The sequence below is a fragment of the Eleutherodactylus coqui genome, chromosome 6, assembly GCF_035609145.1.
Source record: "Eleutherodactylus coqui strain aEleCoq1 chromosome 6, aEleCoq1.hap1, whole genome shotgun sequence".
NCBI classification, from domain to species: domain Eukaryota; kingdom Metazoa; phylum Chordata; class Amphibia; order Anura; family Eleutherodactylidae; genus Eleutherodactylus; species Eleutherodactylus coqui.
Genome location: NC_089842.1, coordinates 91,486,965 through 91,510,769, shown reverse-complemented (window position 1 = coordinate 91,510,769; position 23,805 = coordinate 91,486,965). Strand labels below are relative to the sequence as shown.

The window sequence follows — 23,805 nt, the reverse complement described above, 5'->3', positions numbered from 1 at the left end:
GAAGGTAGTGGCAGGATTGGGAAGAGTACACAAAGATGAGTTTTGGCTAGAAGCAGTTATTATGGTGGTACGGGCCCAAAAAGAGAAGAAAAGGGAAAGAGAATGACTCCAATCATAGGAGGTATCACCTGTGATCACTAGAGGTATCTGCATTGTAATCACTACAGTTGACATTGGGGACGGGTTGTGGATTCCGTGGGAAAGCAGGAGTTTGAAAAAAAAAACCTCTACTGTGCATGTGCGTCGGCCAGTGCTTCCGCACATATTCACAGTACAGAAAAAACAAGACCCGGACAGGTTAGCAGGGTCGGATTCCACTGCAGGCTCCCACAGTGGAAGTCAGAAGAGGGAAGAGAGCTCAATAGGATACTACCACACAGATGAATTGGCTGTGCATGTGGTGACGATAGTGAACTTCTTCCTTGGCCTCTACGTTCCCCGGACCTTACGCCTTGTGTTTTTTTCCTCTAAGGGAGTTTTTTTAAGTCTACATGCCACTCTTACCACCTAATATGCATGATCTGCGGCATTACAGAAGCCATAGCAACAGTCAGTCATGATATGCTACAACATATATGGCAGGAATATGACTACAGGCTCAATGTCTGTCAAGTGATGAAGGGGCTCATATCAGACACCTCAGATGTGGAAAACATGGCTGATGCTGTACTAAAAAACTTTTGTGATTTTATTTCCATTAATATGAAATTTATGTGCCTGAGCATCATTAAAGTTGAGTTATAAGGGTTTCAAATTGGAAAGGTCATTTCCAATAACCCTGCAATTTACCAATGTGGACCACCATGGGGAAGGGGTGAGATCAATTTTCAACTTCCCCCACATAAGTCAGTCTTAAGCCACCCTTGTGGTTCTCTCACACACGTGTATTTTGCTGCACGTTGCGCAAGTAGGCAATAACATGCAGAATTTCTGCGTGCCAACAATCCCCATACACTATCCTGGCATGTATGCGCACATAGTACACGCCAAGATAGTGCATGCCGCACTGTGTGTGAGAGGCACAATTGAAAGTCAATGTGAGACCGGTACTGCGTTATACATGGTAGCATACGCTTGTGCGAGAGCTTTAAGGCCTCATGTCCATGGGCAGGTCGGATTCCGCACCCAACCCAGTCGGCAGCGGCGTAAGCGCGTACCTCACATTTTCTGTACCACTGATGGTCCACACTAGAGATGAGCGAACGTACTCGTTACGAGTACTTACGCACCCGAGCACCACCATTTTCGAGGACAGCGGTACTCGCGCGTAAAGATTTGGGGGGCGCCGTGGCGGCACGGGGGGTAGCAGTGGGGAGTGGAGGGGAGAGGGAGAGAGAGAGGGCTCCCCCCTGTTCCCCGCTGCTACCCCCCGCACCGCCGCACCTCTCCCCGCCCCCCGGCGCCCCCCGAATCTTTACGCCCGAGTACTGAAGTACTCGAAAATGGCGGTACTCGGGTGCGTAAGTACTCATTACGAGTACGTTCGCTCATCTCTAGTCCACACGTCTTGCCGTCGAACGTGCGTGGTACAGATTTTTTTTTTTCAAATCTCCTGCCTTTCCCACTGAATCCACAGCCCATTCACAATGTGAAGGGCCGCGGATCAGACTGCTTCCACTGACTATAATGGAAGCCTCCGCACGGAGTCCACGCTAAAGTGGAACATGCTGCAATTTGTTTTCTGCACATGGCAACCGGAAAACAAATCCGCATGTGTTAATTGAGGTGCGGACGCCCACGCTTCCTTATTGGTGGCTTGAACTGCAAATCACATCCGCCCGTGGACATTGGGCCTTAGCCTGTCATTGTTTTACAAGGAGATACAGCAGAGCTGAATTTGTCTTTTGTTACATCTGTATGCCCCCAAGTATGTTCTCGATTACCATTTCTGATAAAGCAGAGAAAGACCGGTCTCACACGAGCGTATGAGTATTGCGCAGCGTTTTACCGTTGTGTGAGCTGGTGTTTCGCTGGGTATGGCAGTTATTTTGGGCTGCACAGGACAGTGTATCTCACGCCGCTGTCATGTAGAGTCTTTCTGGTTTGTTTTTTCTTTTCCGCTTTGTCGCTTAGCGATGGTGTGTAGAAATGCCACACATATGCAATGTAATTGCGTATGTACCACGTTTATTATGTCCCCACATGTAATACGTGGTAAAATAGAACATGCTGCTTTTTTTACACACATATTATATGCAATGTATATAGTCAAATGTGAATGGATCAGTGAAAATCAATGTACTTTCATTGACCGCGTATTACACACGATTAAATTACACTCATGTGAGCGTGCCCTGAAAAGGGAAACAAAAACCAAAGCTATACAGGACAGACCTTAAAAAAGGTGCATACAGATAATAGTATGATGACCCTAATCCAATTTTCACAGATTGCAAAATTTGAGGACTGCGCACAAAGATCAGAATGGACATAATGGCAGGCAGGTCTGCTGTAGGTTTCCCCATAAACACCAGCCAAAATACTATCCTGCTACAGATAGACTTTTTATATTGCATGTAGCAAATTGTAAACTACCACAATTAATATTAAAAAAAATCTGTCTTTGTTGCCCATAGCAACCAATCACAGCGCAGCTTCCAATTCTTATACTGCTGTGCTAAAATGAAAGCTGTGCTGTGATTGGTTGCCCTGGGCAACACAGATTTTCTTTTAGACTACTTATAGTGGTGCCAGGTACTTTTCTGTGGCCCATCCTGTATTTATTGACTGTACAACCATTTAGGAATATACCCCTGGCATTAAATTGACATGAAGCAACCATACGGGCAGTTCTCAACCAGTTGGCACACCCAGATCATGTGGCAATGTTCAGCCAGAACCTGCTTGGTCGCGTTCATTAATCTAAATGTCAGATAGATGGTGGCTGCATTGTAGATGCAATTATGTGTCCTGAGCTCCTGGTGAGATGTGCCAAACATGCAAGTTGATTTATACATTAGGCCAGGCTCACACGGCAATAGGTAGCATTATTAGCATATGGTGCCGGAGAAACTTATTGGTCAATATCTTCGCGTAGGAGACACTTTGGCAAAAGATAAAGGTAACGCTTACTTATGTCAGAACTTACATAACAGTATATGAAGCTGCTAGGTCAAATCTAGGTGACAGACTCCCTTTAAACTGGGCATATCCTGCTTTTCTATGGCTGCACAGTAAGGCCCCCTGTCCACGGCAGTGATTTCGCGGGCAGTAAACCGCCGGCGAATCATGCTGCGTGAAGCTTTCCCTGTCCACGAGCGAAGAATCATTGTGATTCTCCGCTCACGGTGGGCAATTCGCAGCATGCTGCGAATTGCCCCGATTCTCCGCGGGCAGCCTATCTATCAGATTAGGCTGACAGGCGGAGATTCGTCTGCGGCTCCGGCTCCCACGGCGGAGCTCAGCCGTGGGATACCGCAACGCCTGGGGACAGGGGGCCTAAAGATGCCAAATGGCAGCATTCAGCACCCATAGTCCTTTACAATTGGGGGGGGGAAGCCATAGGACCCTATTCATAGTGCAATGCTGCAATGTTTGCTGTAGTTACGTCCTAAAAGAAGGCAAGATGAACAAAGGCTTGGCCACACTCTTCGCAAAATTCCCCATTAACATGCTCATTCAACTTGGCCAAGCGTGCATGTTACTCCAGTGGGGTACGGAGATAAGCAGCTGGCAGATATGTCTGATGACGCTTATCTCCTGGGGAAACCCAATGCATCCAACTCTTGTTTCACCTCTCAGAGGACATTCAGGCTATTCCCATCCGTAAGCAGCTTAAAATCCTGAACAATGATCTTTTGGTGTAAACAGCAGTCATTCAATACTAAACCGCCGCTGCTTACAGTGAATGGAGAGGGGCGAGGGAGAGCGGGGAGAGAAATTTCCTCTAGCCGCCCCGCCTCCTTGCTGGCCACACTGTGAGTGAGCCAGCGATACTCGCTCCTGTGTAACAGTACGGGAGCGAGTACACACAGGGACAAGTGTCAGGCATCGTTTGCCTGACACTCGTTACACGTAAAAGGGCCTTTACCAAAGGTTAGTTCATGCACACCGGAGTACTTGTGTGCAGAGTGACAGTATGGCGGTATATGAAGTTTGTGAGGCTCTATATTGTACTCTAGAAATTATAGGGAAAACCTCAGCTATGGTGTATGCCATGAATCTTTATTGTAGGCTCTCACAGAGGTACATGGAGGTACGGTATGGGCCCAAAGTAGTCTATAGGTATTCCAAATTTGTCCAAAGCATTTCTATAAGGGGTGCAGAGTAGCAGCCACACTTTGGTTTTGGTGTCTCAGTGGGCCCAAAAGGCCGCTCTGCCACATTAGATGACACTAGTGTTATAAAAGGCACAGTAGTTGGCGGACCCTGTTACAGATTTCCCATTGGGGTCCAGGAGCTTTAGGTTATGCTTCTGGGGTACTGCATGGATTGTTAATACATTCATGTACAGGAGCATAGCATCATGAAGGGCTAGATAGATCAGTTCTACCAGTCACTTGATGCACAGATGAATCATTGATCCTTACAAATAATTTTATAAGACCCGGATTGCATCTGGCACAAATCGAAAGTAATAGTGCTGCATGTGGCGCTTTTTCTTCTGGAAACATGCCAGGCAGCTGAGTGGAAACCAAAGGACCCTATTATAGTCAATGGCTCTGCTCGGTGCTACTCACTTCTCTTGTAAGATGGATCCATTGCTCCAAATGGAGCAGGAAAACGGAACTCCGAGCGCAGATGTGAAAGCAACGGAACTTGTTAAACTATCCAGCGAATATTATTTGTGTTACCAGCAGTAAGGAGCGTGCCCACAACTGTATACCTAAGATTTATGGAAGAGAGTAGAAGAGCTCTGATTTTAAGAATGGAGCCTACTGTCTGTGTCTGTATGACAATGCCATATACACACCCCGGATGGAGGCACATGGAATCCCTAAGGCTCTGTATTATGCTCTGTGTACTACCACAAGCTGCCCCTAATGAATTGTACTGCATTGCATCTAAGAGGCCTCGACATGGGATGGAAGAGGCCGCACCGCAAACCGTGGTAAATTCCACAAGGCAACGTGCGGATTTTGATGCAGAATTGATAGTGCCTTAAAACCTTAATTCTGCATCAAAAATCCAATTAGACCAGTGCATTTTGGTGTGGAATTCCGCAGCTCCGGATTTGCCTGCGTCCTGTGGTGTAACTCTGTGGGAAAGCTCCCTAAGGGAGAATATCTCCATAATATTGCATGCAATGCCCGAGGGAGAGACGGAATGAATGCATACATTGATATAGGTGCCATATCAGAATCAGTGTGATACCGTGATGCATAGTATATACAGTAACAAAGTTCCCAACATTAAAACTGAAGTATCAAATTGCTTCCATAGCAAAACTGATTTTGTAAGATGTAGCAAATCTGAGCTTCCCATTAACAGAACCCACCATGTAGTCATAGCATGTTAGCTGCGGTATTACACAGGACTGCTGTAAACTTACCACATTATTATGACTAGCATGAATATAAATAAGGAAAACTTGTAAAGTCCACTGAGCTTCATATTACAAAGCCTTACTGCTCCCAATTATAACAATGGACGCTTAGAGAGGGCCCACTATTAGGACAGATTTACATCAGTGTATTACGGGTGTATTTAAGTGTTGCAACCCAACCGCGGTTATCCTGACTCATAGCATCATAGGTCAGAAGACCAGCAGTCAGACCGGGACACATATTACAGATGTATAAATGCACCCACAAAACACTCATGGGAAAGCGGCCCTAGGAGGTTTTACATACAGGTTTTTAGGGAAAAAAGTCAAAGCTTCAGTGACTAATTTCATGTAGTTTTTAGAGCCAAAGTCTGATGCAGATTTAAAGGATATGAGAAATATAAAGGTGGAATTTCTACTTATCCCTCCTGCTGGATCCATTTCTGGCTTTGGCTTGAAAAAAAGGATGAAAAACTGCTGCAAAAACTGCAGCTTTAAAAAAAAAAAAAAAAAAAACCTGCGTGGGAAACATCCTAACAATGCAATCCTAAAAGGTTTACTGCTGAGTTCAGCTATCGTGCCATTGGCAAGACTTTACACAATATCTACTTCACCTTTCGATCAATTAACTGTTCTGTAGGTGAATGATTTGGAATTCATGTTATATTAGAATTTTAAAAAATGATACGTTCCCATTTCCCAATTTTGCACGCACATTTCTCACGCAAAAAAATAGGACATGCTCTATTTCCCTGCATAGTCTATTGGAGGTGTGCAAATGTGTGATCAATTCTCGCGCAATTGCACTAGGAAAAGAACACATCAGGACCTCATTAAGCTAAATAGCTATTTGAATTAAGGCGTTTTCATCTGCTGTGTGCAACTGAACATACCCTGCGTGCGCAAAAAGTACAGAAGAATGCAATAATACAAGCGCAAATCAACCTCGTTTATAGTGCAATTACCTTGTGCTGAAGAACGCTTATGTGAAAAAGCCGCAAGGCCTCATTTCATTGTCTATAGTAGGGTGCAATCACAGAGCGAGGGTCACGTCCAACATTCTCTGACATGACTCGCATCACACAGACACTGTCCGTGTGACCTGCGGGAGACCGCACATCCGCATGTTCTATTGTCATGTGAGACTCGCTTGAAAATAGAACATGCTGCAACTTTTCTGTCTGGCAGAACTGCCCATGCAAATATACCCATTGCAAACAATGGGTTGTATTTTCGTGTGTGTTTTCTGCATCTCAATGCACAAAACTTGCACGATTATCTCAGCCGTGTGAATGCCCCCGTTGGGAAGACCCCAGACATACTCAAACTTTAACAACTTAACTTTGATCAGCACACTGTTCTATAATGACCCAAGTTCAGTGGCTCAGCACCATTGGGGGTCAATGTCTTACCATAGCTGCAACATTAGCATGTAACCATATAATAGCCTTGTGAAACTGGCCCCAGGGCAGCCTCGCATACTGCGTCTTTTGGAACATACCCACAGTTTTCATGGAAGTTTTCCACCTTGTTTTTGAGCCAAAACCAGAAGAAGATTCTAAAGCATTGGGAAATATAATGGAAAGACTTGTACTTCTCCTTCCTGCTGGATAGACTTCTGGCTTTGTGCCAAAAAAAACTGCATCAAAAACTGCCATAAAAACCTGTGTGTGGAGCCTGCATATATTCTCCCATGATACACGGCTTACTATATAAACTGCACACCTGTGGAGCTGGCAGAGCATCCGAGATTGGCAGGCATGCGAATCAATGACTCTAGTATGAAAAAAGTGATAGGAGGGCCATTTAAGGTATATATATATATATATATATATATATATATATATATATATATCATGACTAACAATTCGCTACTATAAATACCATTAATGGAAAAGGACACTGATGGTCTGCTGATGGGTATGGAAATTGAAATTCCATACAGTCTATTGCTGGAATGCTTCTAACTCTATAGTAAGTGTTTCTGTAATATTAATACATTATGGAATGGCTTACAAGTAGCAAGGCTTGCTCATTTCAATACAATACATTCTGCCTGTCATCCCTTTCCACCATACGTTGCTGGTGATAATTGGTGATAATGGTGGTGGTGTGGGGGGGGGGGGGGGGTTATAAGGAAGGCAGCCACTAGCATTCTGTAATTAGGACATCCTATTAATGCCCTAATGTGAATAGGACTGTTGCATGGCATACAATTATTAGGATATATATATATATATATATATATATATATATATATATATATATATATATTCTACCTTCTTCCAGTTCAATCATATGTAATAAGGGTATATTTACATGTACAAGATCTATGAAACTGTCACATGATAGTGTAGCTCAGGACAACAAATTCATAACAATTAAAAAACACAAATTCCCCTTAGTGTTTTTTCAACTCCAGTTCCACCAACAGGTCATTTGAGCATAGGCTGGGGCTACAGAGAAACTTTGTATGCAAAACACATCACATGGCCAAAGACCATAGCATAGTTCTAATACATCCATCACAAGGTAATGTAAGTGAATGCATTCACCTTGCAACTTGCTGCAACCCGATGGTCACAAGAATTCCAAACTTGCTGAACTTCTTGAGGCCGGGTCACGGTTGTTGTAACCTTCTAGTTGCAACCAAGTGCATTCACTTCTATTAGTTTGTGTCTCAAGGCTATACTATGATCTTTGGCACGCAAGGTGTGTTGTGGCTAAAGTCGCTGAGTACCCTGCGGCAATTTCTGAGGCACTGACATAAACCTGTGCAATACAAAGGAAATCCAGAAAAAATGACCTGTTGGGGGTACTTGAGGAATGGCGTTGGAACACTGAGGCACATTTGTATTCAATAGCCATGCAATGGAGATATTAATATTTCAATATTACGAACTTCTACTTAAAGGAAAGCATCTGACTCATTATTTAGTGACAAACAATGTATGTGATCAGTGGAGCGAAGTGACCTGAGAGTTGGTTCTCACTGTGCAAGCACAGGTAACAACCTTGTTCAGATGGAGAATGTGTTTTCTATTATGCACATTTATGCAGTTATTTACACAACATTAGATGTAACAAATGTAGCAAAGCTGAGTTTGTCATAAAGATCTTTTGTGCAATATGATAATATTGTTGGTTTACCTGCAGTCCCATGCAAATGTGTGATGAGTTGTGCAAAGTGACAAACTCAGTTCTGCCACGTCTCTCAAAATTTACAAGACTTCCCTCGCTGTCAGCTCAAGATACCTACCTGAGTAGTACGGTGACAAAGGCGATAAGGCGACAGCCATAAACGGGGAGCTGTAGAACTTTCTGTCCCACTCTGAATAGTCATTGACACATTTCACAGTGCTAGTCTCCTGTTTGGGTGATGGAAGAAATTTTCTCTTTCTCAAGGGTAATCGTGTTTGGTCCTCACACAACCCATTTCTGCAACCACTTGGCTGCTTTGTATTTTCCAGTTTCACCTCTTTCAGTGGCTCCAGTCCCCTGAATGGTCCCCTTGTCCAAATACTTGGTGGGCTCTTTGGGATGTCATCCAACATGTCTATATTCTTCCTGACACTCAGGTCCAGAGGTGATACTGAGGTGTCCATGCCTCCTGTAGAATGACTTGGATGGTCGTCCATGGGAGGTCACTCCATAAAGAGCTGTCACCTATCTCCAGGGTTCTTAGATCTAGTGTGATACAATGTAACACTTTCCTCTCTCAAGTGTTCTCCTCCCCTGTTCTCCACCTTCACTTATCTCTCTTCTCCCTCCCCTTTTAATATTTATTTGGGGCAATTTCCACCTTGTCCTTTCATTGTATTTATCCAGTTTGTCACTTTGCTCTTCTGCTGTCTTGGCTCTCCTTTTGCTTCTCTTTGGGTGGTCCCTTTCTGCTACTTCCCATCCTTCCTCAGTGCACTGGCAGCATTAGGAGCTATTCTAACTAGGAACATATTATTCTAACCTCTTCTTCTAGTCGCCTTCATACAGTAGGTTCTCTTCTACGCTATCCCAGGGACACCCTATTTGTTTTGGTTGATCCCCTTTAAGTCTTCTCTGTTAGTGGCGGACCCCCCTTCTTTTCCTCCTCTTCCTGAGCCTTCCCTTAACCTCAGACTCCTACGGTGTCCTCTCTTGAAATCTTGAGGCTGTCAGTCTGTGTAGGAAACAGCACTCAGGGACTTCCCCGCACTCACATAACACACCCAGGTGCTTTCTCACCATGTTCCCTGAAGAACTCCTCCCCTGACAAGGAAACCAGGAAGGAGAGGGGGCATCCTTCTAGAAAATAAGAAATAACAAAGCTCTGACCACTTACTTTAGTTTGCCCTGCATTGTGGCCCCTTATAAAGCCTCTTGCAGCACATCACAGCCTTATTAACTCCTAATGTCACTCTGCAGACCTCCTGCCCCCTGCCCCCTCCCACTCTGTGATTCAGCTCTGCCATATCATGTAGTGCAGTTCTGCATTCATACTTCCCCATACCTCTCATGCTGCCTTTTATTGAGTTATAGCAATTGCTTCTTGCACCCAAAACCCATAATGATTTACACACACAGGCACATAACAAACTCAGCTCTGCTATATTAGTACTTTACGAAACAACGAGAAATCACCTAGCAGTGACACTACATTACACTTATCTGGAGACCACAAGTCTCTGTCTAGGACCCTTAAGGTACACGCACATATACACATGATCTCATTTTGCAAACCTCTTTCCTGCGATTTGCATACGCACTTCAATATTTTGCACAATTTTCATTTCCTGCATGCATTTTTCATGCACGTATAAAAAAAATTTGCATCTTAGTTCTCTTTTTTTTTTTAAACTATGGTTTTCATTGTTAACTGTGTTAAAATTGGATTACACATCGTGCAAGTGCAATCTGATTTCTTTAACGCAGCCGTAGATTTAGGACGCCTTCACACGGCCGTATGCACAATTGCACGCAACTTAGTGCATTATATTTGTACTCTGTACAAAGATTTTAGGCGTGCATATCGCCATTTTTTTTTGCGCATGGGTTACAATCATGCCTTGATTTAAATGGCTATATAGCCTAATGAGCTCCAGATATATTACTTTTCCCACAGAATCGCACAGCATATTGCATGCATTTGGGCACCCCATAGATTTTGATGGAGATCTTTAATTTGCAAATACGAACAAAAGTAGAGCATTTTGCATTTTTTTCTATGCGCACAAAAAGGGAAATGTGGACAAACCCAATGATATCAATGGGTTTTACTTACTGTTTATTGTACGTGCAAATGCTATGCGCATAAATACACCTGTGTGAAGGAGCCCCAACATTGGCAATATTTGTACAAGAATTGCACCACAAAAGGACATGCAGCGATTTGTTTTTTTTTTTACTCTGACTTTTTGCCCAAGTAAAGAGGAGCCCATATGAATGGTTATTGTCTGATTTCGGCCTGATTTCTTTTGATCTGTAAATTTGACAAAGAACCCTCAGACAGGACTTAAAGGGAACCTGACACAACTGAATTATGGAGCTGTTAGGGGACATGACAGGGAGGCAGGGGAGGTATTTTTATAGTCACCCACTCCTGTGAGTCCCGTGAGCCCCTCAGAGACCTTTGAGCATTCTCCTATATACTTGTATAGGACAGTGCGCACACTGGAACATGAAAAGAGTAACATTTTCGTGCCGCACACCAACTTCAGAGGGCAACACCGCTAGATCCCAGTAGTGGGGGAGTATAAAAAAATAAATTACCCGCGTCTCTGTCACATCCCCTAACACCATAGCTTATGGTGCTGGGCGATGCAATAGGCTCCCTGTAAGAATCAGAGGAAGCCTTGTCAATAACATCCATGTACCCAATGGCCTCCTTCACACACACACTCAGGGGCATAACCAGGGGCATAACTATAAAGGGTGCAGGGGATGTGGTTGCACCCGGGCCCAGGAGCCTTAGGGGGCCCATAAGGCCTCTCTTCTCCATATAGGAAGCCCAGTACTATGAATAAAGCATTATAGTTGGGGGCCCTGTTACAGGTTTTGCATTTGGGCCCAGAAGCTTCAAGTTATGTCTCTGTGCAGCATGGTTTAGGTATGGGTATGGGTACAGATAGAGGGGGGGGGGGGCCCAGCTCACCTTTTGCATCAGGGCCCCTGAGCCTTTAGTTACGCCCCTGGGCGTAACTATAAGGGATGCAGGGGATGCGGCTGCACCTGGGCCCAGGAAGCTTAGGGGGCCCATAAGGCCTCTCCTCTCTGTATAGGGAGACCGGTAATATGACTAAAGCATTATAGTTGGGGGCCCTGTTACAGGTTTTGCATTGGGGCCCAGGAGCTTCAAGTTATGCCTCTGCACACACTCCTTAGTGTTTTTTAACAATTGTTCAAAAATACAGTGAATTTAAGTTTTTTTAGAGTGTTTTTTTTAAGGCCGAATGCCCACGGATGGATTATCGCTGCGGAAAACGTGGTCAGATTTCCACAGGAATCTCCATCCATAGATATGTAAAATGATTCTCCCGTGCTCATGAGCGGAAATCAGCTGTGATTTTCCGCCCGCAGGGAAGAATCGCATATTCTATTCCGTGAGGAAAAACGTACAGTCTGCTTTCATTGCAGTCAATGGAAGTCGTCCGTCCTGCGCTAATCTGCGCTGTGGGCACAGCAGAAGTATCGCGGGAATCCTCGTCATACCCCAGCGCCAGTGCGTCATGCACTGCACTGCGCATGCATGCCGGCCTGCCAGCGACACTCTTGTGGTGGAACAGAGCAGGTGAGTATAGGGTCTACTAGGGGCACCGGGTCTGACCCTGCTGCAATATTTCGCAGTCGGAATCCGACTTGGCCTTGGGCATGAGGCATAAAGTGTCTCTTATGGCATTTTTTATTATGTTACATTTTCAACATGCATTTTTTCTGCCATCTTTTATGTTATGCTGTATGTTTTTTTCTGAAATGCTATATACCCTAAACAAAAATGGTTTACATGTAGACTTTATAATTAATTTACTATATACTTTAAAGTAATGTCAGGCTGCAGAGTTTTTAACCCCAAAAAATCAGTTAAAAAGCCGAGAAAAAATGCTGTATGAGAACCCAGCCTTAGGCTGCCTGCAAAGGGGCATATCTGCATTGCGAAATCCGAGGTGGGCATTCGCCCACAGGTTCTGCAGCTAATACCATCTATAGCATTCTAATAAAAAGTGCTTTTTCCTGCACGCGAGCGGAAATCAATTGTGCCGTTCGGACCGCAGTACGGATAAAGAAAGAAGACAGGTATGCGGGGTCACCGGCTGACCCGGTTGTGTGCAGGTTGCCTAGTAGGACACTTGCAAAAGTGTTGTCCTTGTGAAACAGCCCCCTTAATGTGAAGATCTGGTTTATATAACCTTTATTAAATGATGAATTAAAAAACTACTAAATAGCCTGACGCAGAAACACCAAATAAACTTCCAAAACACCCACTAGGTGTTGGAAAAACCAGGAGCAGTGTAGAAGGGGCTGATCCCCTACAGGATATCTATGCGACTACACAAGTTGGACTTTTAGCATTTTTGATCAAGGAACCGCACATAGTTTATCGTGCGCCTAAAGTGCCTCTCTGCCGTGACGCACTGCTCATAGGATACAAAGGTTGGTGAATAATTACTATCCTCCATCTGTTGTCAGTGAAACAGCGTTCCACTATCTTACACCCACCATTTACGACCCAAACAATAATTCCTGATAGGGATAGCAGCAAGATACAGCTATATCCCTAAGATACTAATGGAAAATATCCCTATTTGTATACCTCAGCTGCTTCACATAAGCCTCAAAGTGGGTTTAAATCAGTACTTTATTGATGAAGCTCTATTTCAAATGAACAATAAGGTTCATTGCCTCTTTGAGTGATTTGAAGGCATAGGGGATATCTGATTAGTGGGCTCTGCCCACTAAGGTGGGAGGTATCTGATGCACTACTAAGATAGTGGGTTGGGTTAGGGCGTATAAGATCTGACCAAAAGTCCAGCAGATCATTCGGCGCCAGCCTACCATCAAGGCTGGTGACGCTGCTACTTTGCAGTTTGTTATTTCTATCTTGATGCTGATGGGGAGCTGGGTTGGGTCCTGTTGGATAGTGCTCTGTAGTGATAGGATCCAGCCTCCTAGCATTAGTTATCTAACCTAACCTCTCGCTCTCTGTCTGCAATTCCTGCATCGATTTGCGGATTTCAGTATCAGTAGAGGTGTACTACCTGTTGCTATACAAGGAATCTTAGAATCTATCATTCACAATAGGAAGAATAGGTTCCTGATGAAACTACATTACTGTAGTGAAAACGCGTTGAGCCTTGAACCTTGCTTTACATCTGAACCTTATTGTTCATTTGAAATAGAGCTTCATCAATGAAGTGATTTACTGATTTAAACCCACTTTGATGCCTATGTGAAGCAGCTGAGGTATACAAATAGGGCTATTTTCCATTAGTATCTTAGGGATATAGCTGTACCTTGCTGCTATCCCTATCAGGAATTATTGTTTGGGTCGTAAATGGTGGGTGTAAGATAGTGGAACGTGGTTTCACTGACAACAGATTGAGGATAGTAATTATTCACCAACCTTTGTATCCTATGAGCAGTGCGTCACGGCAAAGAGGCACTTTAGGCGCACGATAAACTATGTGCAGTTCCTTGACCAAAAATGCTAAAAGTCCAACTTGTGTAGTTGCATAGATATCCTGTAGGGGATGAGCCCCTTCTACACTGCTCCTGTTTTTTCCAACACCTAATAGGTGTTTTGGAAGTTTATTTGGTGTTTCTGCGTCAGGCTGTTTACTAGTTTTTTAATTTATTTTTTAATAAAGGTTATATTTTAGAGATAATCTCTGCAGTGAAAGGCTTATCCAGTTATTGAGTTGATTCTTCTGCTCAGTAAAAAAATAAAGATCTGGTTTAACCCTTTCCAATCCAATTTGTATCACAGTTTTCCTAGTAGGCTCACTCTTTTTCTGCTATTATACAACGGCGCTATATGCTGGCTGAAGCCAGTACTGCATGAGATGACACGTTGGATAGGCTCCGACAGCAGAGAGGCTGGCAATATACAGTAAGAGAACCCCAACGGACGTCTTCCAATGTCAGAGCTGTGCAGCTTTAAATCATAATGTCTTCAAACGTCAGACAGTGGATTGGAAAGGGTTAAAACCACTTCAAGGCCTTATTTACACAACTACTAACAGGGGTCAATATAACTACTGGGCCACTAATTGGGTCACTATAACTACTGGAGCCATTAAGGGGGTCACTATTATTATGAGGGGGTCACTGAGAGACACTATTACTGTGAGGGAGTTACTGAAGGGCACTATCATAGGATACAGAGGGCTCCATTTTCGTGCAGACTCCAAATCGACGGCTTCCATTGAACTCAATGGAAGCTGTCCGACCCGCAGCCCTCCCGCAATTGACATGGCAAAAAGATCGCAGGACCTGCGTCATTGCCTAGTGCCGATGCGGGAAAATCTGTACAGCGCATGTCCGCTGGCTCCCCGGCCGGACCATCCGCAGTGTAGAAGAAGACAAGCCTGACAGGTATGCAGGGTCGCTGGCTGGGTACAGGGTTCGATTCCTGGTTGGGTTCCCACATCCGGAATCCGACTCGTTCCTGTGCAGGCGGCCTAAGACTCATATTGTAAGAAGTTTATCTCAAATATTAAGATTCGGTGATGGAAATACAATTTATACAGCTGCATGTATGGCGCAACAAGGCTGCTTTTAAAAGCCTATATGCAGACATCAAACAATGGTGATTTTACGTAATTATCTAACATGATATCGAACACCCCTACCTGTAAAATGTTGTATTTCAGCTATTGATGTTAGATTATGCAAATGTGATTCATGTAATTGCCTGGCGTGTTACCAGTTACACAATTCTGTAACATGATATTTAGTGTAGATTGATACGTTTTTCCTGGAAGTCATGTTTTATGTATGATATATTTGTCAATATCATCCTCATACTGGATCATAATTACCCTTGTGCATCACACGGGGCGCCCTACACGTCCCCACAAGTAGGGTACTTGCTGAGTCTCAGCAGGTAATATGTGATTGACACATGCTAATGGTGGCATAATGCCAGGTGAGTATTCTGCCCATTTTATTGAGGTGGCAACTCTTCCAGTACAGACTAAATCAGGGATGGAGTTCCAGGAAGCAAGAGTTTCTTTGGAATTGAACACTAAGAGCAAGGGGAGTGCTGTAATATCCCGGTTGTAGAGGAAGGGATAGGCACAGTGACTAAGTCACAATGAGGGAAGTGCAATTAGAAAAAACATGCAACATTATGTATCGAAGTTGCATAAACCTGCAAATCATCACATTGCGTCAAGTATAATTGTCAACCATTCAGGGAGAGATTCTACACGAAGGTGAGAAGTCAAGGGACTTTTTGTGCCAGCAGCGAGGAGTTGGGTTATCACCGCAGAAAAGTGAAGAAGCAGAACTTAGCGGAGGAGGATATGAATTGTAATAAAAGAGAAAGAAGATCAGAGACGGGGAAGCCAGTGACAACCAGTAAGATGTTTAAAGAGTGTTGTCCCCTAAAATGAAACCAAAAGTATGTAAGAAAAATGACCTGTCCCTGGGAAAGCTGGGTGGCAATCAGTATGACTATCATGACGTTCATATGGCAACAGGGGCTGTCTTCATGAGACAACCCCTTTAATTCCTGGGCAATCTGTGGGGGTGTCCCACCATATGGGAGAGGTAAGAAATGAAGCATGCACAGCAGCAAATCATAACAATCTTTACTTGGCAGCTGTATGTTCACCGTGTATTTTGCGTGCGATGCACGACTACGTGATACGCGGTGGATGGACTCAATGCAAATAAACGGACTTTCATTGATCTATTAACATGAGTGTGTAAAGACTGCGTGTAAATACGTGCGAGAAATAGATCGCAGCATGCTTTATTTCTCGGCGTACCACGCAGCGTGAGCCCTAACCTTTTTTATGGGAAGCGTATGCAATGCTGTCCATGCGCAAAATAGTGCGTATGGGCATCGATTAATACACAACCCTGTAATCACAAAGGTGTATGCACAAAAACACACGGGGAGGCGCAACGTATTTGCACTACAATTGAGTCTTTTTTTCCCGCACGGTTTTGTGCATATTACTGCATTTTTAGCGCTAGCGGGGCAATCTTGCATGGGCACGGTACACGGTTGTGCGCCAATTTAGTTCCAGATGTGCTTTTTCCCCACAAAATTGTGCGGCATAATGCACAGTCAAGCAGGTACTGGTTGCACATTTGTGCACCCCCTCATAGAACCCAGCAGGGCCTTCGGTGCGCAAATGCGCTTGAAAATAAAACATGCTGCGTGTTTTTTTCTGTGTATGCGCAAAAATGGAAAATGAGAATGAACCCATTGAAATCAATGGCTTCTACTCTCTGCGTATTGCATGCGTAAATGTTTGTATGAGTTCGCCCTTAGGGCGGCTTCAGATGAGTGTAAGCGTAAAAACGCACACGATAGCCTGCCTAGTCCCGATAATACTACATTGATACCACAAATACGCTCTGTCTATCATAACATTTGACTATCTCCTTGGGATTAACTTTTCGCATCCCCCTGAGGCCCAAAGGAAAGCTGTGTGAACAGGCGGTCCATAAACTACAATGCAGTTTACTTTAATGAGCATCACGGGACAAGATTCTCAAGCCAAGTGCACTTGTAGCTGGAGGCATTGCACTGTACGTTGGCGAGAAGGAGTAGCTGTTGTTGGCATTATATAGGGCACGTATGGCTGGATGGCAGGGCCACCAACAGGGAAGTACAGGTTGTGTCCTTGTGAAGAATCCAGGATAATGAAAATCCCAAAGTAACCGAGGAGGATATATGAAGATCATGTTATTCCCCTTTCTTTTGAAATCATTGGCTCACTGCACTTCTTCCCTCAAGTATTCATCAAATGTGTGCAATAGGGTGCAAACAGGGAGTAGATGGCCATAATTCAGAGCTCCTTTAAAGGGACCAGATGTAGTGCTGGAATGGGCCAAGGGTATATATGGCAGGCATTCTTGGTGGCATGTGTGAGGGCACTATGGGTGGCATATCCTACTGGTATTAAGAGGGTTATCTGACGCCGGTGCTTTGGGGCCATAAGTGGTTGGCCATGAGTGGGGGTTGGATCAGGATTTCTACCTCTTCCATTTTCAGATATTGAAGGGTAATAGTTCTACTAAAAATAGATAATTGTTAGCCCCAATAGAACTAACACACAGGACTTGTGCATCACCGCCACAGCGACACTTCATATAAATGTGCCACTCAGTCTTTTAGAAAACAGTTATGTTTTTGTTAGATGGGGAAAACCCCTTGAAAGGGGAAATAAAAGTTCTATCGTCTTCCAGGCAAGCCTATTTAGTTTCTCAGTGGTGCAGGGGGGCAGGGACTGCCCAGATGGTCTTAAATGTGTATAACTAATGTAAATGCAGATTCATCTACAAAGTCCAGGAGTCTTCTATACTGATCCACTGTAATAGGGTTCTCAGCTTGGTTTCTTTGATACAGAAAACGTTACTGGGGCAAGCAAAGTGAATACAGACGAGCACTGCTTTCAGACAGCCGAGAAAGTCGTGCACAAATCTCGCACGAATATGAACCCCATTTTTTTCAATCGCGGTTTGGGTGTTCCTACAAAACGCCTGTTTGCAATGGGTCAGGAAACCAAACCGGACAGCGTCCCATGCGCACACGAGTGTAATGCAAGGCTTCTCATTGAAAACAATGAGAAACACTTGCTGTACCTCCAACGCAGCTGAAAGCCGAGGTGATGGCAGGCGTTTCTAACGTACACGAGTGCAATATTGGGCTGAGTTTCATGGCCCAATATCATGCTCAGACATGCGTAGGTAGCCTGAGGCCTCATGTCCATGGCGAAAATCAGGCCCGCCGCGGATTCTTCATGCAGAATCCCACAGCGGGTCCCTCCTTTCCCGTGGACATGAGGCTAAAAAGATTTACTTACCTGTCCGGATGCTGCGGATCTTCCCTCCGTCGCAGCCGGATCTTCTTTCTTCGGCCTGGTGGATGTGCTCGGCACGGCTGCAGCATGCCGCGTGTTTTAACTCCTGCTCTTCCGCGCTCCTGCGCCGGAGAGCAGGACTTCAGCTGCGAGTGTGCTGCGGATCCGGACAGCTTCCATGGGCTTCAATAGAAGCCTGCGGGAGCCGTCCGCAGTTTCTAGTATAAATTGCTGTAACGTTATGTGCATATATCATGGAGAAATCTGTGCCAACATCTGCAGATTAGAAATGGACTTTTACTGTGGAATGAATTCTATTTTTAAAATCCGCGCCATTTCCACACCAAATATGGTTAAAGTCCATTCACTTACATTGTACTGCATACAGCTGCAGAATTTGGGTGTGAAATTGCAGATGAAATTCCACAGCAAATCCATAATGTATGAAATCACCTTCAATTTGTTTGGCCATAGGAGGCCACACCCTTTTTGGTAAGCCCCACCCATTTCCACTTAAAGTGACAAATTATAAAAAGGTCATAAATTTTATTGCAGATTCCCCGTGCGCCAAAATTAGCCACTTATTTTTACCAGAATTATATTTTGCTACCTTACAATTATACGTTAATTGTGATCATATGTAAGAAAGTGAAGTCAGCGTGGCATGGACTGTCTTTTAGGCACAATTCTTCCAAACAACATAAAGGAATTTTCAAAGTTGAGCTTTCTCTACCCTTAATGGATGTCAGTACAATCATATGATTTCAAGGAGTTGCTTATTTTGTACTTTCCGATTTGAAAAACGGTCTCTAAGAATTGAGAGGACACCCGCTAGAGATCTGATCTACCCAGCAGAAAAACATCTGCAGTGTAAATTAGTCTGTGATGCCAAATTTTTTGCAGCTTTTCAATGTGCAGTAACCAAATCCTGTGTGGATATACCCTAAAAGGGCCAGGTCTTCAAGGCAACCTATTCTCTAAAAGCAGCTTATTGCCACAAGCTCAATTACTGGAACCCTGGCTGATCAGCTTTTATTAACAGGTAACATTTCATCCATCTACCCCGTTTAGCCAAAAATAAGACCTACCCTGAAAATAAGCTCTACCCTTGGAGATTTTTGGGGAGGCTCGAAATTTAAGGCGTACCCCAAAAATAAGCCCTAGCTGCACTTCCTTAAAACAAAGGATACTTACTCAGCAGGCTCAGTCCAGGGCCTCCCGCTGCTGGCCAAAGCTCCGCTGTGCATCCTGCAGTCCTCGTTCACCCATAGAAGATCACTTCCTGGTTACGGGATTTATAAATCACACCTCCAGGAAGCGATGGCTCCGATTGGTTGAGCAGCGCTTGAGAACCAATCAATGCAGTGCTTGACGAACCAATGCGATGGCTGTAATTGGTTCATTGAGTGCTGCATTGATTGACTGAGCATCGAAGAACCAATCACAGCCATCGCATTGTGGAGGCAGCATTTATTATTTGGCCAATCAATGCCGTGGCTCCGCACCTCAAAGCTCCAGAGAGCAGCTAGAGGGACCTGGACTGAGCCTGCTAGGTAAGCATAATAAGATATTCCCCCTAAATAAGACCTAGCACCTCTTTTGGGGCAAAAATTAATATAAGACAGGGTCTTATTTTTAGGGAAACGTAGTACAGTATATATTTCTTGTACAGTGCCCATAGCAGGAGAACTAATTATATATGACTAGCTTACAAGGGTGGACCGGCCTGCCAGAGTAGAGTCCTATAGGGGAGTCCTGTGCAGGGGTAACTCAAATCTTCTATTATATCCAGGCGCCCTGTTATTAAATCCTTTATGCCTGCTCAATGTGTATGTCACAAACCACTTTACAATGCACAATAAAATAGATACACAAAGTGGTATTTATAGGTCGGATTTAGAAATCCCTGTCATTTAGCTGTAATATGTAAAATACAGATCCTTTATGCTTTCCTATGATGCACCAGAGGTTTCAATGTATCAGTCATTCTCCGCTACAAACCTTTCAGTTTACGTGTACCTTCCAAGTTAAGGAACTGAAGAGCCTCACACTTCTCCTTTCTCCTTCGCAGAAATAAATCCAGTGTGTTACTGTTTACTGCATCATTACTGAAAGCATACTGTAAACAGAACAATGAACAAAATGAGTACTTCCCCTTTAAATCATAATGTTCTATTTTTCTAACTGGCAAGGGGAATTGGGACAGACACGAAAAAATCCCTTTGACTCCAAATTGTGAAAAATGAGAAGAGCAATTAGCTAAATATTAACTTGTAATGTGAAAAATCTTTGTTGGATTACTAAAGCAAAAGTCATGGCTAAGGGGCAAAGCTATCTAAAATTAGCACAGAAATTCAAAAACGTGTTTTTCTCATATATTTTAAAAAATTCTAGAAAAAGTAGCAACAAAACGACAAGTGAATGCAGCCTATGGAAGCTGAGATGTTTGGAGGTGGTTGTTGGGGTCCTACAAACAGTTAGGATACATTCATACGGATGATCGCGATATCGGGCCAAGAAATCCGTCTCTATCACGCTTGTCAACCTGTGGAAGCAAGGTGTTTTTCATGCAAAAAGCCTCGCATCACTTTAGCGCAATTGCAATCAGAGGATCAGTGTTTCCCATTGATTTCAACGGGAAACACCACATCGCACTCGCGTGCTCATCACACGGCATGCAATATATTTGACGGTTCCATTGAAAACAATGGGTGAGGCATTCTGAGAAACGTGAAAAAATAGGACATGCAGCGATTTTTGACCTCTCAGCATCGCTCATTTGTATGGCTCCATTCAAAAGAATGCAGTTCATATTCACGAAAATTTGGTGTGTCTCGCAACCTACAGAACTTGGATGAGATATGCGCTCCTCTGAATGTAGCCTTACAGTGGTCCATCCTTGTAATAGGCAGTATGATAACCTTCTAAGAACTGCTCCCTTCATCTAGGCTTTTAGGACCTCTGCAAGTTTTATTTCAGTTGGGTAATTCACAATTAAATTTGAAGGTTCTGCATGTGAAAGCTGCTCCAGTCTCTGGGATTTGGAAGGTGGGCATATGAACGAGTGGCTAAAATAGCTGCAACACATCATGGACAACATAAAATACCTTTAGGGTGCTTTCACACCTGCGATGGGGATTCTGCTTTCCTGCTCCTTTTAGGACTGAATGGTTCCACCTCTCAGCCGAATCGAACAGTGATGGATAGACCATATTGACTATAATGGTATCCCTCCGCTTTCCTCCCAGCTGCCAAGGCATGCAGCGCTTTTTCGTCTGGTATTTTTAGCCGGATCTGTGATGGCCTTACTATATTGTATAACTTGATATCCTATCGCCACACTGGCCTTCCAGAATACCAGTGGATCCTCTGGTAGACTAAGGCTCTAACACAATAAGGGGCCACAAAGGTCCAGCAGAAGATATCACCATTTCTAGCTAACCTTGGAGCCATTAACTTGCCAATAGGACCTATTTCTTATGGATTAAGCCTTTCCAATCCACTGTCTGATGTCTTCCTACATTCTGATTGAAGCTTGTATAGCTCCAATGTCAGAAGACGTCCGACAAGGTATTCTTACCGTCTATTACCAGCCACTCTGCTGTTGGAGCCTCTCTGGCGCACACACACACTGGCTTTAGCGAGCAGATGGTACCGTTGTATAACAGCAAAAAATGAAAGCCTTTTAGGAAACCTTGAATCCAAAATTGGATTGGAAAGGGTTAATTCACAAATGTCTCTTTTTTGCCAAAGAAAATCTAGGCCAACATTCCTGTGACTGACAGGACATGCTGGGCATTGTAGTTAGAAAACTGCTTGAGGGCTACAGTTTGGAGCCCAATTGGCTACATGTAACCAGGACCTGCTTGTAAATATGATATAGACACATGCGATGGCTTCTTGTTTCACTTGACCAGTTATGCACACTTCCAGGCAGTTGAACCAATGAGAGTCAGACAGCTGAGTTCAGGGATCTCAACCATATAGGATTTCCCCCAGGTTTTATGTATGGTGGAAGCATGTTATTCTCAAACTCTTTTCTCTTTGGGGGGGCTTAGGGACTCAGGTGTTCCCACACACTGTTAGTGTTACCCAACAAAAGCCAATGCTACTTGAGAGATTCATCCTTCACTGTGCCATCAGGGACTCAGCATCACTCAAGATGGTTCCTCACCAACGGACAAAATCTCCTCAGCAAGGGTGTATGTACCATAGAGACAGACCAAGTGACTGCTATGGGGCCCATAGAGAGAGGGGGTCTAGTGATATTTGGTTCTGCCCGGTTTTCTACTTGGTGGCTGGAACCAGTGCAGGACTCTACTCTCGGGGGGCCTGAATTGCTCATAAACAAGGGGATTTGGAATTGTCTTAAGGGACATGGAAAAGAAGTGGAGGTAAAAACAAACATGAGACCCTTCTGTCCTGGGTGCCAAAATCCAGCACCTTATTAAAGGGTTGTCCGAGTTGTACCATCTTGGTACTACCCCTTCCCTATTGAGTAACACAACAAACTGTCATATGCGCACCTATCTTTGCTCCTGCTGTGTTGTGCAATGGTGCTTGGTCCAACGCTCCCATCTCTGTTTACAGCTACAATCCCACCCGGTACCTGGGGCATCACAGGGGCTACTGCCAATAACAGAGCTCAGCAATCAAGTGCTGAGTTCTGTTATTGGTGCAGCCCTCATGACATCCTGTAAACCGGAAGGGACTGCAGCTGTACACAGAGACCAGAGGAGGGGACCAAGCACCATTGCACAACACAGTGGAAGCAAGGATAGGTACGTATATGACAATTTATGTAACTTAATGTTAAAGGGGTTGTACCAAGATAGTACAACATGGACAACCCCTTTAAGGGACCATTTTGATCTTTGCTATGGGGTCCCCATTTTTCTATGTACACTACTGTTCATCAGGGCTCCTCCCTCTTCGGCTTGTCTGTTTTACACCACTAACATAGATATGACACACAAAGGGGACAGATGGGGAATATAAACCACATCACTACAGACAGTAGGCACACAAAGGGGTCCTTTATATCAGTCAAAAATTATAGCTGGTGGGTGGGGGGGGGGGGGGAGGAGTCTCGGGCATTTGTCCTAGGTTTTGGAGGGTCTCAACAAGTCCTTCTTCCTAAGTCAGGGTATCTAGATACATAGTTAGGGCAGAAGAGTGAATCTTTACTCCAGGTGAAGGATACTCTAGCTTCAATTCACTGATCATACAACCATCCTCCCTCCATAGACTCAAAGGGGATTTTCCACAAGAGTGTGTCTTGATAAATCAATAGAACATGTCATACATCAC

At 44.1% G+C, this 23,805-nt stretch overlaps 1 protein-coding gene across 1 annotated transcript in view; it reads right to left on the bottom strand.

The window, feature by feature from the left end:
- The window catches only part of BCL3 (BCL3 transcription coactivator), a 59,067-nt gene extending 49,395 nt beyond the window's left edge, over positions 1 to 9,672 (bottom strand). Inside the window, exon 1 of the mRNA XM_066607169.1 lies at positions 8,745 to 9,672. Within this exon, the coding sequence (XP_066463266.1) occupies positions 8,745 to 9,123 (379 nt within the window). The 5' untranslated portion in view covers positions 9,124 to 9,672. The remainder of the gene's footprint in view (positions 1 to 8,744) is intronic.
- Positions 9,673 to 23,805: the final 14,133 nt, after the last annotated feature.